This window comes from Arvicanthis niloticus, chromosome 24 (genome assembly GCF_011762505.2).
Source record: "Arvicanthis niloticus isolate mArvNil1 chromosome 24, mArvNil1.pat.X, whole genome shotgun sequence".
NCBI lineage: Eukaryota > Metazoa > Chordata > Mammalia > Rodentia > Muridae > Arvicanthis > Arvicanthis niloticus.
The window spans coordinates 15,878,375-15,897,085 of record NC_133432.1 but is presented as its reverse complement, the minus strand read 5'-3'; the positions used below and the strand labels follow the sequence as shown (position 1 = coordinate 15,897,085).

Here is an 18,711-nt window from a genome sequence, read left to right as displayed (position 1 = left end):
TGATGGTATGCACACTCTGGGCTGGGGGAGAGGTGGGAGACAGAGGTTCAGGGGCACGAAGGGACAATGATGAAGAGCACCTGTGAGGCCATCGGCAGATACAGTGACACAGAAAGTGGTGAGACAGGAAGCTGTGGATGACATCTCACTGCAGGTTGACAGCCAGGCCATGGTGGTCCCTTGTCCCTCAGCATGCACAGGAAACCATTGCCCAAAGCCTTGGTTTCCACAGTCCTCAGCTCTTAAGCCCCTATCAAGAGAGCGTGGCATTCCATTGTAAGTGGACAGGAGCTTGTGTGGTCTTCAGATTATTTCAGGTAATAATTTCACCTACTGCAGCCAGGTGTTGTGCACATGCTGGCTTTCTTTACGGTTTGGGGAACAAGGAGAAAATTTACCAAGTCGACTGTACGGGTGCAACTTTGCCACAATTTCCTTTTCTTTCTTTCTTTTCTTTTTTTTTTTTTTTTTTATTTTGAGTTTTTAAGTCAGGGTCTCATATCTTCCAGGCTGGCCTTGAACTTGCTCTGTAGCCAAGAATGACCTTGACCTCCTCATCCTCCTGCCTCCACCTCCTCATTGCTGGGATTTCATCACCGTACATGGTTTATGCAGTACTGGTGGGGGGCTTGTCTAACCCAGGGCCTGAGGCACTTCTCAACCTTCCTAATGCTGTGACCCTTTAATACAGGTCTTCCTGTTGTGGTGAACCCCCCCCCAACCATAAAATTATTCTTATTGCTACTCATAACTGTAATTTTGCTACTGCACTGTTATGAACCGTAATGTAAAATGTCTGCGTTTTCCCAGTGGGCTTTGTGGGGAGTGGGGGTCGAGACCCACAGGTTGAGAACCACCGGCCTAAGGCAAAGTTCTGGTTTTAAACTTGCCTCGTTGTGAGGATGAATCAGTGAGTGGGGAGCCAACAGAGCAGGCAGAACATTGAGGGAACAGCTGAAGTTTCCTCGGCAACGAGTGACTAGTGTCACTGTGGCTTCCCGTGGTTTCTTCTGCAGGGGTGCCCCAGCCTCTGTACACAGGGAACAATCCTCACCCCGCCTCCCTTTTGCAGGTCCATGAAACTCACCTACCAGGAATCAAGGGTATTTGAAGGCATCCCCACTTATCGCTTCACGGCCCCCGATACTTTGTTTGCCAATGGGTCCGTCTACCCACCCAATGAAGGCTTCTGCCCCTGCCGCGAGTCCGGCATTCAGAATGTCAGCACCTGCAGGTTTGGTGAGTGTCCTCTAAGTGTCCCTTGCCTCCAGACTGAGGTGAGAGGGTGGTACCAGGATTTTATCTGCTGCCGGCTTGCTGTCCCATTAATCTCTGGTCTCTGCAACCCTGATGATCTCAGTGCTCCAGATAGGGAGCTAAAGGTAAGTGGAAAAGATAACACCACCCTGATCAATGTCCCACCCACCAGCACGCATTAGACACAAGCCTTGTCACTCCGAAGTCCGAAGGGTCCTGCCCTGAGGTTAAGATTCCAACAGTGGCGGGGGCACTGCTTCTTGACCATGGAGAGGAGGCTGCCCTCATCCTCTTCCTGCTTCCGGAGGCACCACATTCCTTGGCTCATGGTCCCTTCCTTTCAACCTAGCATTCAGTTTGAGACTGGGTAGTGCTCTGTGGCCCAAGTTAGCTTGTAACTTGTGCATCCTTCCTGCCTCTGCCTTCTGAGGTACCAGGATGGAAGGCATGTACCCCGACACCAGATCCCCCCAAAGTACTCCGTCCTATGCCCAACCCATAGTTTTCGGGACCCCAGAGACTGACTGGGTGGAGGCCACTGTGAGACCAGAGTCTGAATGACAGCTGATCTATATCCTGATGGCTGTAACTTCTTTGCCCACTAGGACGTGGGTGGAACATCCCCTGTGGCCATTCACCTGCTGGGGAACAAGGGCTTGGCAGAGTCCTGTCCTTCAGTCAAACTGGACACTCTCCTGTTGTGTAAAACTCTCCTCTTCAGCCGAGTTGGGTGTGAATCTTGGTACTGGCTGTGTCCCCTGCCTGGCACGCCTGCTTTGCGTTCTAATCCTCTGCCAGACCCTGCCGCTGTTGCTCAATTTGTACTACTTGGGTGTCAGCTGCATGCCACACCTCTCACCCCTCACCTGGTGGTCAGGCCCAGGCAGCTCTAAGTACCTCCCACACAGGGTGTTCTAACCGCCCACCTTCTTCCTGAGTCTTCCACTGTGGTCCCGTGCTCTCCCGTGCTCTCCCGTGCTCTCCCGTGCTCGCGTGCCAGCTCCTTTTTGCCCCAGATGTAAATCAAACTGAAATTAAAAGCTTCCTCTGATCCTGATCGTATCCTCCCAGATGCTCTGCCTGAACTTCCGTCCCCTCTGGCCCTCCAGCCGTTCTCTGGTACACTCTCTCTGTGCTTTCCTATTGGCTTGCTCATGGCTGTCGATGGTATTTATTTAACCTTCCCCTGCCTGTCTCTTCCTTGGGCTGAAAACCCTGTAGCCATGCTCCCTGCCCTCCCCAGCCCCTGAGCATACATGCATGACCTTACAGTAGTGAACACTCTGTTCACAGAGTGTTGAAATTTGCAGAGACAGGGGAATGCCTGTTCTAAAACCTAGAAGGCCTGAGGCTAGCTGGTTGGTGGGATGGGACCTCTCTCTGACTGGGTCTGATTTTCAAAGCCTGTTTGGGTGAAACGCTGTCTTAGAGCCAGAGAAGCAGGCTCTGGGGATACTGCCACAGGGGTGGGAAGAAGAGAAGCCAAGAGATGATGACCGAAGTCTGGGATTTTCCCTGTCACCTGCTATGCAGAGCCCTCAGACATCTGTAGCAGGTGGCAGGTGCCTGGCCTAACTGGGAACTTGCTGGTTAGTGGGATTCAGGCTTCTAAGGTAGAACCCTACACAGACATGGGGTCCAGGGCTTGCCTGTGGGCAGGAAGTTTCACTCACAAACCCAGCTCTGCCTTCCCTTCCACACTTGGTTGAGCTGCTACTCCTTGCTCCAGCAAAAATCCCAGGGCTTGGTTCAATTGGTCCAGCAATGACCTAGTCAGTGAGACCAGAGTAACACTGTGCTGATTGGCCGGGCTAGGTCACACACACCGCAGGGGCAGCAACAGGCCCACATCCCACAGAACTCTGCTGTCAGGGACAGAATTTCAGCATTGTGAGAGAGTCTAAGTGTAGTTGTGTCTGTAGCTTGTTGTTTTTTTTTTGGGGGGGGGGAAGACTGTGAGTTATAAGCATGAGGGAGGTGTGTGCAGGCGCATGCGTGGATGGAGGCCAGAGGTGGGTGTCTTCCTTCAACACTCTCTATTTGTTTTAATTTTTTGAGACAGATTCTCAATCACGAATCCTGGGCCTTGTCAGCTCCAGGGATCCAACGGTCTCTGTCTCTCAGTGCTGAGGTTACAGATGTGGCACTGCTGGGGACCTGAACTAGGATTCTCACACTCGCACAGGAAGCTCTTAACGGACAGAACTGTTTTCCCCGACCCCTAAAGCTTGCTCTTTTAAATGGGACAAGAACAAGAAAGGGGAAGAGAGACAGGGGTTCAAGTGGTAGGGAACAGAGCTGTGTGGCCAACAAACCCCACAAAGAGGCAGATCTTGCCACACCCAGCATCTCTCCTTCCTGTTCCTCCTGTCCACTGGCCTGACTTTTGGTCTCTCAGCTCTCTGCCTGGCATTAGTGTTTACATAGCTGGAGTCACGACTGAGTTCTTTCTCCCTGGTTCCCTGAGGCCTCGTGCTATCATGTTTATATATACGGTAAATCTTCGAGATAGCAGGCGATAGCCTAGATTGTTGTGTAGTGTTCCATGGTGGGGATAACTCTGCTTGCTTCACTCCTTCCTGGATCATGGCGCTTTCTTTTGGCATTTCACCATTACAAGGGTGCTTCTAGAACATTCTCGCACACGCTGTGATAGGAGTGCATCCGAGTCTGATTTTCTGTGGCATTTTATCTGAAGATAAAGAATGCACATGGGTTTCCCTTTCTGGGTCACGAGAAATTCTTGGACTCAGGACTCCCCGTGTCTCATGTTCTTGTCTTGGGAGCACCTTGGATCTTTCCTGAAGCGCCCCTTAATCACAACTGGGGTAATCCTGAGCAGTTAAGTCTGGATACATGGGCCATAAAGCTATAAATTAATTATGCTTATTGCCCGGGTGAGTCTCTCTGAGGGTGTTTGGAAATTAAAAAAAAAAAAAAAAAAAAGATGAACCACACCTGTTGTTAGAAAGCTACACGGGTGTGCCATCTGCAGCAGGTCTCTGTGTTGGCAGCCGTGACAGTCCCTTGGAATCTGTGCTTCCAGGTCTGGTTAGGTGGTGGCTTCATTTCCTCAGGATCCATAGCATCTCTCTGAAAGAAATGGGTTGCTGGTGTTTGTTGGTGCCTCCTTTCACAGTTTGGTTGGAAGGATAGATAGGGTTTTCCAAATAGGAGGCGGTGTGCCGCTGAGTGACTTTAGTGGGTCCACGGAGGTGATGTTAGGCTTCAGAGACTGATCAGGTCTCTTTTCTGTTCTGTTTTATCCTTGGTGTTGTGTTATCCTGAGTACTTGAAGGCCTCTCTGAGGACCCTTCACCTGTCTTTCTGACAGGACTCGGGTGTCTCTCTGGAGCCTCAAAGGTTCTAGGATTCACCTGGATTTCACCTGGATTCTCGATGATCCTTGTTCTTTGCGGCATCTCCGCCCACACGTGCCTCCTGGCTAGGCCATTGTCTGCCAAGTCTACCACAGATGCAGCACCCTTGTGCCCGACACCTGCCCTTGAAGATGACCATGGCGGCCGGGATTGGGGGCAAGAAGTAGGGGTTGGCTTCAAGCAGTAGATTTTCTTGGAGACCAGACTGGGACGGAACTCAGAGCGCCACCTGCCTCTGCCTCCTGATTAAAGGGATATGCTATCCCGCATGACTTTGGATTTTAAAGAGTTATTTTATTTTTAACTATGTGATGTATTCTCTGTGTTTAGTGCTGGGCCCTGCGGACCCCAAGCTACTGGAGATACAGGCGGTTCTGAGCCTTCTGATGTAGGTGCTGGTAACTGAACCCATGCCCTCTGCAAGAGCGGGAACCCTCTTATCTGCTGAAACGCCTCTCCAGCCCTCAAAGTTTTCCATCTTTAATTTTAGAGTTCGTGAAATATAAAGGCTTAAAAAATGGAACTTTTTTTTAAAGATTCATTTATTTATTTTAAAAGCATATGAGTACACTGTAGCTGTCTTCAGACACACTAGAAGAGGGCATCAGATCCCATTACAGATGGTTGTGAGCCACCTTGTGGTTGCTGGGAATTGAACTCAGGACCTCTGGAAGATCAGTCGGTGCTCTTAACCACTGAGCCATCTCTCCAGCCCTGTTTGTTGTTTTTTTGAGACAGAACTTCTCTGTGTAGTCTTAGCTATCCTGGAACTAGCTATGCAGGCCAGGCTGGCCTCAAACTCCGAGATCTACCTGTCTCTGCCTCTTTTGTGTTGGGATTAAAGGTGTGTGCCACCAGGCCTAGGGAAAACACAATTCCCCCAGTGGATCAGTTGCCCTGGAGCCTCTTGTAGCCTCCCCAGGGAGACATGTAACTCACACACCAGGCCCTTGTCCTGAGATGGCTGGGTTGGGCCACCTTGTTGGGTTGGTGGTAAGGTCCCCACCTCAGGGTCCTGGGTGAGAATCTCTCAACGGTGCTGTCCCCTCCATTCCTATGGATGTTAGAGACCCACTCATGTGCACCCCTGAGCTACAATGCCTGCAGAAGCAGTCTGTGTGCCTGGCTTGACATTCACTCCCAAATTCATATGACCTTAATTTTCCTTTCCACCTCCATCTTTCGTGATTCACTGATGCACCTCCAGACCTGGGAGTGGGGTTGTGGGCCTTGAATCTCTGTGTCTGAGCTCTCAACTCCACCACACTCCTACCCAGAATGCCTTTCCCTTGCCTGGTAGCAGCTGCTCTCTCCCTTCCTCCACCCACTCACCCCCACCCCCAACACTGGAATCAGCCACCCTGGCTCCAGCCACCCTCCCTGGGTCCTGTGTTGTGCTCAGCTTCTTTGCACAATGAAGGAACGATTCTCCCTGTCTGGTCACCAGTGTTCGCATCCCTGCATCCCTTGCCAGGCCAACATGGCGCTCCTGTCTTCTGACTCCTCTCTTCCCTTCCTCCAGGTGCGCCTCTGTTTCTCTCTCAGCCCCACTTCTACAATGCCGACCCTGTGCTGTCAGAAGCTGTTCTTGGTCTGAACCCTGACCCAAAGGAACATTCCATGTTCCTAGATGTCCATCCGGTAAGCTCTGGGTCCCGCTAGTGTCTGGGGCCAGTTCCCATAGATTGCCACTGGCCACTGCCCTCCCCCCCATCCCCGTCCCCCAGGACAAAGCTGGCTCCAACTGAGGCAGAGGAGTTCAGTTCCTTCCACAGTGGCTGCTCCTAGAACCTCGAGTCATCAAGGTCTTACTTTACCCCAATTCCAGAGTTCAATGATATCATTACTTCTTTATTGGGGCCTATAAAAAAGATATAAGATAGTAAATTAATTAAGAAATATCAGCCGGGACGTCTCCTTCATCAGAGATACCCTTGACAGTGTCAAGACACTAAAGATTTTGAGACATCAGCACGGGTCACAGTGTCTCACAGAGAAATCAGTGTGAGGAATTTGTCCTGTGTTAACTTCTCTCTGCCTCTGGTCACTAGAAGATGTATCCAATCCAAGTTGGTGTCTTCACCTGGGGACCCTCTGGGTTTCTGCTCTATGTGGCTACCCCTGACGCCCTGAAGGCATTTTGTGAAAACCATTTTTGTTTTACTGGGTGGGGATGGAACCCCGGGTCTTGAACACACAAGGCTGACGTTCTGATTCTGAGCTGTGCCTCCAGCTGGCTTTGAACTTGCAATCTTCCTGCCTTGGCTTCCAAGTGTGTCTTCATGCCTGGCTCACAGTTGAGGGCTGTCGCAGAGGAAGGGTGGGCACATGGGAGGAAGATATCTGAAGTCTTCCCCAGGTTGTGCTTAGGTCCTCAACAGGGAACTTGACACGTAGGGTAGGTGTTTTATATCAGGAAAGCCCCTCAGGATAGGGGCCTGGTTGTTGACTGGGGACCTGTCATGTGAGCCTCTCTCCCTGGGGCAGATACATGCTTTAGACTCCCAGAGTACGGAGGTATCTGGTATTAACTGTCTATGCAAAGGGTTGTGGTATAGTGAGGCCAACACACTAGCTTAGAAAATGGGGGACCCCCTCCCCTACCCACAGAACTCAGGTTCCAAGACCAACACTGGGCACCTACCCTGGCAGACTTCCTGGAGAGGGTCACTGGGCCCACCCATGGTACGCACGGTTAGGATACCCATGCCTCTGTCCAAAAGTCATATCAGGTTTCTGGAGGCCTTTGCCCTGGCGGGCAGGAGGGACCTGGGTGCGCTGGGCTCAAATAAAAGGCCGTGTCCTGGCCTTCTACTGTGGGTGATTACAATCTGAGAGGTGGCCTCCTGCCTCCCATCAATCTTCTAAGAGTCTCATGATCTGGGCAGGGCTAACAGCATCAAACCGAGGTCTCTTTTCACCAACCTTTTCTCATTCCATTCTATAACCTTCTTCCTGATTTAAATAATACCTGTCAAGTCTCCTAGTGATTTTTTTTGTTTTGAATGTATTGTATGTGAGTACACTGTCACTCTTTTCAGACACAGCAGAAGAGGGCATCAGGGATCCCATTCCAGATGGTTGTGAGCCACTATGTGGTTGCTGGGAATTGAACTCAGGACCTCTGGAAGAGCAGACAATGCTCTTAACCGCTGAGCCATCTCTCCAGTGTAATTTTTTTTTAAGCATCTCATTTTAAAAATAGAGTTGCATGCAGGAAAGTTTCTGTTGTCACCTCTGCTAGGAAGCACCAGGATGCTACATAGTTACAACTAACGGGGAAACAGGCAGACAGCTGGTGTGTGATTAAACCTACTCACCCTGGACCAGGCCCTTCATTTGGTCCCCTGAGCCACTGGGAAATGTAAACAGAGAGGAAAAAGCATCCTGACTGCCCATGACCCACACTTGGGAGTCACTGTCTTAGGCAGCAATCGTGAGGGCTGGGTGTATGGCTTAGTAGGTAGAGTGCTCAACCTACCATCCTGTAAAGAGGCCTGGCTTCCATCCCAGCCCCGGGTAAAGTTAGGCATAAGCCACGCCCTCAGAGGTGGAGACCGGAAGATCTGGAGTTCAGGGTCATCCTTGGCTACATAGCAAGTAGGAGTCCAGCCTGGACCACATGAAATTCTGTCCCCAGACAAACACCCAGATTGGGGGCAGGGTCATCCCTCTGGTGACAAGTGGCTCTAGAGAGGGCATCTTGAGATAGCTGATCCCTCTGAGAAACATGTATTTCCTGAAGGAGAGCCCAGTGGGTGTGTGTGAAATTTCTAGAAGTGTAGATGCCCCAGTGCGTGTTACCTGGATTAAGTGGATAAGGGTCCCTTGGGACTGGAGCAGGCTGGAGCCTCCCTCTACCCTCCACAGGGTCTTATATCTCTACTGTTTTATGATCTAGGTCACTGGAATTCCCATGAACTGTTCTGTGAAGATGCAGCTAAGCCTCTACATCAAATCTGTCAAGGGTGTTGGGTGAGTGGAGTTGGGGCGGAGGCTTCTGAAAACTTCAGGGGCCAGGAGGCTTCCTGCATTGGTGGATGCAAGGCACAGGACGAGGCAGGGCCCAAGCGTCAGGATCCACCCACCTCTCTTTTCCTGTGACAGTGTCATTGCTCTGGATGGAGACCCAGGCTGCATCCTGAGGCTCCTTCAACCCTCCATGCCTAAGGTCTCTTCTCCCATTAGTCAAACTGTCTCCCTGTAGTAGAATGGATTTGCCTGCTTGTATGTCTGTGCATCATGTAAGTGCAAGAACCACAGAGGCCAGAAGAGGGCATGGGATCCCAGGGACCTGGAGTTAGACAGAGTTGTGACCCACTGTACGGGTGTTGAGAATTGAACCTGGGTCCTCTAGAAGAGCATCCAGTGTTCTCAACAACCATTCCCTGGGTTTACTTTATTTTTAGCTATGTGTAATGTACAGAGTGAGACCGAGAGTCCTCCCGCCCCCATTCCCTGCTTGCCAGGCAGAAGCATGGTAATAAGAGTTCAGCCTTGGGACTGGAGAGATGGCTCAGTGGTTAAGAGCACAGAAGGCTCTTCCAGAGGTCCTGAGTTCAATTCCCAGCCACCACACAGTGGCTCACAACCATCTGTAATAGGATGTGGTGCCCTCTTCTGGTGTGTCAAGACAGCTACAGTGTACTCATATACATAAAACAAATAAGTAAATCTTTGAAAAAAAGAAAAAAAGGACCCACAACCACTCATCAGCATCACAGATCACATGTCTGGAAACCACTGAGAAGGATGTGGGTTTTATGGTCCAGAGTCCAGGAATCACCAGATTTCTACACATACACACACCAGGACCTCGTGCATACTAGAAAACAACTCTTTCACTGAATTACACCCCCAAATCTCTTCAGTTTTGAGGTCTCAATAGATAGCCCAGACCTCTCTTGACCTCCCTCTATAGCCAGTCTATCACCGCCTTGAACCTGGCCACTTGATCTGGCTCATCCGGGCTCTTGAAACCGGAGACCAAAGTGGGCTGGCCACGGGCTTGAGTTCCTGAGGTCAGCGTCCAAACATTGATTTGTTCCACTGTGTCAAACACTCTTTAGAATCTTTATAGATTTATGGGGAGGGGTCAGAGATGCAAATCTTTGTTCCCTGTCTGCAGTGTATTCAGCACTGTCAGCATCTGTCACGGTAGGGAACCAAAGTCTAGTGCGGTGCCGTTGCTACAACCCAGCTGTTACTGCTACAACCCCAGCTCCTCAGCCTCAGCTCAGGATACAGCCTGCTCACGCCTCCCAGCTCCTGTGGCTGGGGATGGTTTGTTTGGGTTTTTTGGTTTTTTTGGTTTTTTTTTTTTTTTAATCTTTGTTTCTTGTTGGTGTTGTGGATGTTTTGGGTTTTGGTTTTTGGTGAGGAAGGCGGTTCATCCAGAGGCCAGAAGAGGAAGCCGTGTGTCCTGTTTCAGCCCTCTTCCCTTTCTTCCCTTGAGACAGGAATTCTCATGGAAGCCCCAGACAGCTGCTATCCGGCTCAGCCCTGGGGTCAGAGGCTCAAAGCCACACAGCTTTTAGCCTAGCTTCTGGGATCTGGCCTCAGGTTCCCAAGCCTGAGCAGCAAATGCTTTACCCACAGTACCATACCCAGCCCCGTGACAGCTTCTCCTCTAGCTTCTGGGAGTGTTAAAGTACTTGCTGGATCTGGACCCATGTGGTACGGTCAGGTTCCACTGTAGATAGCAGCAGGGCAGCCACCCAGGCTTCAGTGGGAGGAGACTCTATTATTTATTTTTTTTTATTGGTAGTAGTATTATTACTATTTGGCTCTTTGAGACAGGGTTTCTCTGTGTTAGTAGCCTTAGTTGCCCTGGAACTCACTTTGTAGACCAGGTTGACCTCGAACTCATGGAGATCTGCCTATCTCTGCCTCCCAAAGGCTGGGCTTAAAGGCGTGTGCCACCACACCCAGACATTCTGATTTACTTTTAAAGTTATATTTATGTATTTTATGTAGAGTGATTTGTCTGCATGCACACCTGTGTGCCAGAAGAGAGAGCATCAGATGCCATAACAGATGGTTGTGAGCCACCATGTGCTTGCTGGGAATTGAACTCAGGACCTCTTAACCACTGAGCTATCTCTCTAGCCCCATTTTTAGTTGTAGTGTGTGTGTGTGTGTGTGTGTGTGTGTGTGTGTACAGGTGCATGCCACAATGTACATGTCGGCTTGTGACAACTTAAGGGATCCTTTTTCACCTTATGGGTCCTGGGATGGAACTCAGGTCTTCAGGCTTAGCAGCAAGCACTGTTACCCACTCAGCTGAGCCTTGCCACGCCCCTTAATTCATTTCTTTGAATCAGGGTTTCATGTAGCCCAGGCTGGCCTCAAACTTGGCTAAGGATAGTCAACTATACTGAACTTCCCAAGCTCCCTTACATCTTTCTGTCTCATTTTCTTGCGAAGCGTTTTGAATTGAGCCAAGGCCTTGCAAATGATAACCAGAAGCTCTCCCACTGAGCAACATGACACCCCGAACCCCAAACATAGCTTCCATCCCTCGGTCACTCACTTTGCATCCCTTGTTTCCAGGCAAACAGGGAAGATCGAGCCAGTAGTCCTGCCGTTGCTGTGGTTCGAACAGGTGAGTCGATGAAGGTAGACGGGAGTCTGGGGACTCTGCATGTTAGCTGAGGCTTTTATTTCACTTTGATGCTAATGTTAGGTTAACTTCCGGTACGTAAATTTAGCTATTTAAATGTTTTGCCTGCCTGTATGGATGTATGTGTATCACGTGAGTGCCTGGTACCCACAAAAGCCAAGCATCAGATCTCCTGGAACTGGAATTACAGATGGTTGTGAGCCATCAAGTGGATGCCGAGAATGAAGACTGGGTTCTCTTGAAGACCAGCCTGCGCTCTTAATCACTGAGCCATCTCCAGGTTTTGTTAATGGCCCCTGAGGGGTGAGCGGAGATGGAAATCGGCGCCAGGCCACCCTGCAGCCTTCTTGATCTTTCTCGTAGCCCTTCGGGTCTTAAGACCAGATTCTAACCAGCGAAAGAGATGACTCTTGTGCGAGAAGGCTGGTGGCCAGATCCACCTTCCATTCGCCAGTGCCTCCTTACATGGGCGTGCCAACAGCAAGGGCTTCTGGGAAATGTAGTTCTCGTTGGACTTCTAGCAAAAGCGCCCCTGAGGCGGTCTGTTCAGAGTTGGGGCGGGGTGGGGCAGGGCACAGGGGGAGGGTGCCTGGAGACGCGGCGTGCAGCTTGTCCTTTCTTCTGCAGAGCGGGGCGATGGGAGGCAAGCCCCTGAACACGTTCTACACGCAGTTGGTGCTGATGCCCCAGATTCTTCAATATGCGCAGTATGTGCTGCTGGGGCTTGGAGGCCTCCTATTGCTGGTGCCAGTCATATACCAGCTGCGCAGCCAGGTAAGTTGGCGGGGCGGCCAGGCTCGGGTCTCTGCTCCGGTTGCAGCCGGCATTTGTCTCCTGCAGCTAGCTGTCACTTTCCCAACTTTCTCGCATCCTGCACTAACTTTTCTCTACATGTCCTGGAAGGCCCAGGACCCTCCCGGGTGGGTGCTGGGCTGAAACAGGTACTCAGTCATTTGACCAGCAAGTGGGTGCCACGGATGCAGTCTCTGTGAAGTGCCTGCTGAAGGTGGAGGTGGGGGGCGGGGCGCTGACCTGGTGAGAGAGGCGAATGAAAGCCAGGTTAACCCAAACAGAAAAGTTAATTTTACCCAAGGGAAACGCTCGGGGCCAGAGCCGGTGTGAGATGGAAATGGGAGGATGTTGAGCTTAAATTTTCTAAGAGAAACAAGTGAAAGAAATTAGTCATAAATTTTGCTTAACTCAAATATATCAGAATATGAGGTTGAAGTTTTACATCAGCGATAGGGTGGATAGAGTGCTTGTTTAGCCAATGCAAGGCCCCGCATTCAGTCCTCAATGACAGAAAAAAAAATTCATGATCAAAAATAATGAAAAAAATTGAAAAAGAAGGTCTAGAGGGATGGCTCAGTGGTTATGAACACTTACTACTTGCAGAGGACCCAGGTTCGATTCCCGGCACCCACTCGCTGTTTCGCAACCTTCTGTTACAACCCCAGTTCCAGGTGATCTGAAGGCACGCACACAGTGCACAGACTTGCATGGAAAACACTGACACACATAAAATGAATACATAAATATTTAAAAAGGAGAGGAAGCATGCATTCAATATAAAAGACACAAAGCCTCTCTCAATACTTTTCCGGGTTTAATCTTTTAAATCTGGTGACCATTTCACAGCAAGCATGGGGATGGCTCATGCCTCATAACCCCAGCATTCAGGAGGGAGGTTGAGGCAGGAGGATCTGAAGTTCAAAGTCATCCTTGGCTACATGTAAAGTTTGATCAAGGCCAGCCTGGGCTACATGAAATCTTGCTTCGGGAAATAAGTTTAACTTCAAAAAAGGAATCGTGTGGTTCAGACAGGGGTAGGGGTGACTTCCATAAGGAAAGGAGCAAAAATGAATGAGAAATGTAATTTCAGGGCATGCAGCCACTGAAAGCAGGAAGTCAAAGGGGTCATGACTAGAACCTTAGTTCACTTCTGGCCTCAAGGATACCCACCCTGCTCGTGGTGTAAATCATGTCCATAGATCTTAGGGTTACAATTGTCAAATTCCCTCACGGTACTGATAGCTGTAGTTATGGAACAGGGCATTTGGGGACAGGACTGTGACCATCAGCTGTGATTCGGGAGGGTTGCTGTCTACAACCAGGGGAGCTACGGACCACCTTTGAATACCTGTAGGAGAGCCACCAACAGGGTCCCACCTGAGATGTCCTGGGGCCACAGGCTGGGCTTTGTGGGGTGCCGGGGGGATCTTCCCACCTGCTCTCCTGCCTCAGTCAGCCAGCTGGCTGGCTTTCTTTCTTAAGGCATGCTTGCTTGCTTGTGCTTGCTTGCTGTAGGGAAGGATTGATTCCTCTGGAGTCACCAGCACCCTGCTTCCCTTTCCAAGCACTGGCCCCGGGTCTCTTGTCATCTCTAAGGGACATCTGGTTGCCACTGGCTCTCCATGCTTACTGTAACCTTGAGTATCTGGTGGACATCACCGTCTGGGCTTCCTGGCTGGTGTCCCTCTTCCCTCCTGCTGCCCAGTGAGAGCTGAGCCAGGCTTTTCCAGTCAACCATCGAAGGAAAGAGGGGGAACAAGATGAGGAACCCAAAAATAGAAGGCGTCTCACTGGGGTCTGGGAGCAAGGTTGCTTGCTCTGCAGGTTTCATCAGAGGCCAAAGAAGCAAGCCATACCCTACCAGCCTTGGCCTAATAAAGCTAGGTCTCACCTATGTGTTTGTACATTTAAGCATCTTGGGTTTTTTTTAACTGCTTACTGGTAAACAACATACTCAGTTATGCGCCATTCATAAGGAGAACAAATCAAGAGTATGTATGTTAACGTTTCCCTCTGACTGAAAAGCTCCATGGACTTAGGAAAGAGGTGATGTAAGCCATTGTACTCAGTAGGGCCACTGGCCCTGGGTTCATTTCCAGCCGTACCAATCCAGACCAGAGAAATCCAAACACTCACCAGGCCTGCCCCGCTGTGGGCTATCTCCGCCACTTGCTTCCTGTCGGTGACTTTCTGCTTGCCGGTTTTCCAGGGCAGTTCTCTTCTGTCCCTTTGCTTCTGGGGGACCCAGCGTCACCCCAGTGACAACAGCATGCCATATAAACTAGCTTGGTTGTCTTCCAGGAGAAATGCTTTTTATTTTGGAGTGGTAGTAAAAAGAGCTCACAGGATAAGGAGGCCATTCAGGCCTACTCTGAGTCTCTGATGTCACCAGCTGCCAAGGGCACGGTGCTCCAAGAAGCCAAGCTGTAGGTGCGTACCAGGTAACCCCCGCCCTCACCCTCACCCTCACCCTACCTATCCATAGCCAGTAGACCTGTTCTACTCTCTCTACCTATAGAGTCTGCCTGGGTGTCATCCTCACGGAGAGCCACCCTCCTGCCTTCTCAGTGGGTCCCATCTTCTTGGACCTACAGTCACTGACTCTCATTTACAAGGTCTGGTTAGAAGATGAAAGTTAGGCCAGTTGCTTCCCAGTGTTCCATCCCCTGCAGTTTGCTAAATACAGGTCCCTGGGCATCCCGGAAGCCAAGAGACTCTCATAACCCAAAGCATTTGAAAACTGTATTTTTTTTTTTTTGGAACTTCAAAGGGTGTAAAAGGACACACTGACTCCAGTCTAGAATAAGGGACTAAAAATGAAGAAATTTAAACATTGGTTAAACACCAGCTGCATTCTCAGGCCGGGGCCTGAGGATAGGATTTCATGGTCGAGCACACAGGGTGTGTGACAGACTGGTCGATATAGTCTGAATTTAGATCAAGTCATGTGTCTGCCCTGTGCTTTACTGGGATGGGTGGTCCTGATGGTGAGCCACCGATTCAGGTATAGCTTAGCAGCCCACCTTGCAAGGATCCAGGACAGCACTTCTCTGAGAGCCCCAAGTCCTGTAGGGCTCAGGGCTCGGGGCTCAGGGCTCAGGAGAGGCTGAGCCTTACAGGGTGTGTCCCTGTCTGGGAAGGAACAGGAAGACCCATGGCCCCTGCAATTTGGGGGTTAGCAGAGGTGAGTTGTGTCTCAATAGAAGCTGCTATTTTAGCTTTCGAGCCAGCTTGGGTGTGAACACTTCCTTGGAGGGAGCTGGGGGTGGGGCCACAGCTCAGCTCCTGGGCTCCTGGGCTCCTGGGCTCCTGGGCTCCTGGGCTCCTGGGCTCCTGGGCTCCTGGGCTCCTGGGCTCCTGGGCTCCTGGGCTCCTGGGCTCCTGGGCTCCTGGGCTCCTGGGCTCCTGGGCTCCTGGGCTCCTGGCGCCAAGGCCAGCTGGCTACTTCCAGCCATGTCAGCTGTTTGAGAAGAAAATAAAGCAGAACTCTGGTGACTGTGTGATTGTCCTGGTGGGTACCACCTCCCTGGAGGAGGAAGGAGGGCAAGGCCCAGTAGGGGGAACTCTGCAGCTCAGTGGGTCCCCATGTGTCCCTGGAGCTGAGGGAGGGCCCTGGTCTGGTGGTGCTTCCAGGAAGGGTTTGGGGAGATGGTTATTGTTGCATCTGGCTGTCTCTCTCAGTCATGGCAATGTTTGGTATTGCCAGAGGGCAGGTAAGGCGTTCCTGAGGAAGAGGATAGGGGACTCCCAGGGGGCAATTGTAGGCTCCAAGCAGAGGTTCCATAGTCCCTTTAGCCAGTTGGAGCCCATAGGTACACAGCCATAACCCTGTTCAGACCCTAATAGCAAAATTGGGGTTTCCTCTTTACTTTCTGAGCTTGGTCTAATCCTCGTTTGGCTTCAAAATTCCCCTGGGCCATGGAGAGTAGAGCGAGTCCCCTGAGGATCAGCTTCAGCATGTGGGGTAGACACCGGGAGTCCCGGCCCTACCCACCCACCCAACCCCCCACTGCCTGGCTAAATAAAGTTCGGTGAGGCACCTGGCTGTGGGGGTGGTCCCTAAAGGCTGCTGCTGTTTGCTGTTGAAGGGAAACAGAGTTGCCACTAGACCAAAGGGTATTATTGTATGAATAACGTCCCTCTGGGAGGATGGTGGATGGGCGTTGTTGTAAGCAAGAGGGGTGGGGTGGAGGTTGGCAGACAGGGTTGGCTGTATGGCCAGGTGCTGTGAACATTTAGGGAAATGCTCTGAACCTCTGCTTCTCTCTGATCTGTTTCTCATCCCAAATTCTCCTCTGTCAGACAGTACGGGGAGGAGCCTGGACAGGGGAGGAGAAATCTGTCTGCCCACCCACCCACCTGCCCTGGCTGCCCTGGCTGCCCAGTGCCTTGTGGCTTTGTTGTGTGTGGTTTTCATGGGAGAGACCAAGCTAAAGTCAGCTCTCATCTTATTCTCTGGCAACAAGGGCATTCTGGGCCACTCACACTGGCTTCGAACTTGTGCGTCAGTCTCCCGAGTGTTGAGATTCCAAGCGTACACTGCTATTGTGCCTCGTGTCTCCTCCCCCCTTTACTTCTGATTTTGTCTGTCCGTGTGTCTGTTTGTCTGTGTGTGGTGCCAGGGATTGAAGCCAGGGCCTTTTACTTAGTTGTTCCCTCTGGGCTTCGCTCCCTAGTAACCCCTTTTTTAAGTCCGAGTGAGACTTTCTCGAATGCTAGGGTGCTGTGTCTTGGGGGCGGGGGTGGAGGGGTGGGGGAGGACTGGCTTTGGTCCAAGAAGACGCCTCCTGCAGTTCCCTTCCCGGCCACTAGGAGGGAAGGGATGGGGATTGCAGGTTAGGGATGCCCAATATTCTTATCCCTGCCTTGGATTGCAGTTTCCTTCCCGGCCACTAGGGGAGGAGGGATGGGGATGCAGGTTAGGGATGCCCAGTGTTCTTATCCTGACCTTGGATTTATTTTCCCAAGTTGGGAAGTCTTTTCAAGTCGGAGTCTCTCGACTTACCTGGGCCGTCTTTTCCTGTTCTGTATCCTTTGCCCAACATTCTACTGTCCCTGAGGCCCCCGAGGCCACCATGCCAGCAGTCTGCTGAGAGGGTGTCTCTTACCTCTATGAACAAGAGCCAATCTTAACTGCTGTCCCTGGCTTGTCCTGTGACAGCATTTTAAACATGTCCTCCTGTGGACAGACATTTAGGCCATTTCTAGTTTATCTGTGCGACGGTGTTATCTACCCACTCTGGACTCTCTCCCTATCACTGTAACAGGCCAGTCTCTCTGGCGTCAGTTTCCCCATCTCTAAAGGAAGAGGATGGAACCCAAAGATCTACATAACCGAGGAGTCCCTGTGTATAGGGGGTGGCATCTCTGGGTTCATGGCAGACAGTGCTGTAATGGGACAAGAAGTAGTTTCCATGCTGAGGGGATGTGGTGTGGGAATGGGGGGGGGTGGGCAGGGCAGGGCTTAGGTGACAGGCTTGTGACTCGGCTTCTTTTTTTTCTCCACAGGGTCCCGAAGACACTATGAGCCCCCCAAACCTGATAGCTTGGTCAGACCAGCCACCCAGTCCCTACACCCCGCTTCTTGAGGACTCTCTCAGTGGACAGCCCGCCAGTACCACAGCCTGAGCCCCCAGATGTCACACCTGCCCGAGCGGCACTCGTGTGCCCACGCATGTGCAAAAACACTCAGGGACCAGGGACAGACCCGCTGCCAAGTGAGCCTGTTGGGCCACAGGCACACTCTTCTAAGTGGCCTCTGAGCCAGCCTGTGGGACTGCAGCTGCCATGAGCCCCTCCTGCAGGAGCTGGCCCTGCCCAGGCTCCTGACTTCTCTTGTCTTTCTCCATCAGTTGAAAGCCTTAGTTCCCACCGAGGACAGATCTGTCACTCCTAGGGGCTGAGCATAAATCAGGCCTCTTGTACTGAGGCCAGGCAAGCAGTTCCAGGTCCTGACCAATTTGCACACACACCCTGGAGCTGTGTCTGGCGCTTTTCCTATAGTCTCTGCTATGTCACCTGAACACTGAATTGTCCACTGTAAGTGGCAGAGGTGGCAGGCCCCTCAGGGTCCTTATTTTTCAGGCATGGGGGTCAAAGTGAGAGGTGTGGGCCGTCTATTCCTGGCACCTAGTGTACCTCACCAGAGGGTAGGGTATACAGAGGCTCAGCGTCCCGCAACTGACCCCCCCCCCCCTTTTTTTTTCTACTGGAAGAGACATTTTATCATCTTTTGAAAGAAACTCATGACTGAAGCAATAAACCTTTACACAGTTTCAATGCTGGCTTCTGTGACTGTTTGCTGGTCAGGGCTGGAGCCCCAGGATCCGGGCCACGTCAGTAGGTGTTTCCATAGATGTCAGTGTGTCTTCTGGTGTGAGGCCAGCACCGGCCTCAAGCCTAATGTGGTACATGACTTGGATGCAACAGAACAGGCTAGCTCTGTCCTTTCTCTGTCCCGTGGAGCCCTCTGGGCCTTCCTACAGTCAGTGTCCAAGGCCAGAGCATCCTTGTTACATAAGTAACAAATCTAGGAGGGTCTGGAGAAGGCTTGGAAGGGAAGGTCTAAGTTTTGTCCCAAGTTCAAGCAGGAATTCTCCCTGGTTGTCCCTGTTCTAAAACAAAACGGTGTTTTGCCCTTAAGGGACCCACTAGGAACTA

General features: G+C 51.2%; 1 protein-coding gene across 5 annotated transcripts in view; it reads left to right on the top strand.

Moving 5' to 3' along the window:
* The window catches only part of Scarb1 (scavenger receptor class B member 1), a 66,031-nt gene extending 47,701 nt beyond the window's left edge, over positions 1-18,330 (top strand). For 2 of the 5 annotated variants that reach the window (XM_076922958.1, XM_076922961.1), the window contains exons 7-13: positions 1,073-1,239; positions 6,160-6,278; positions 8,539-8,612; positions 11,190-11,241; positions 11,887-12,033; positions 14,353-14,481; positions 17,560-18,330. In XM_076922958.1, coding sequence (XP_076779073.1) covers positions 1,073-1,239; positions 6,160-6,278; positions 8,539-8,612; positions 11,190-11,241; positions 11,887-12,033; positions 14,353-14,481 — 688 coding nt within the window. In that variant the 3' untranslated portion in view covers positions 17,560-18,330. Of the gene's footprint in view, positions 1-1,072; positions 1,240-6,159; positions 6,279-8,538; positions 8,613-11,189; positions 11,242-11,886; positions 13,627-14,352; positions 14,493-17,559 lie in introns of those variants that run through there. The other 3 variants (XM_076922959.1, XM_076922960.1, XM_076922957.1) reach the window with 3 other exon arrangements.
* Positions 18,331-18,711: the final 381 nt, after the last annotated feature.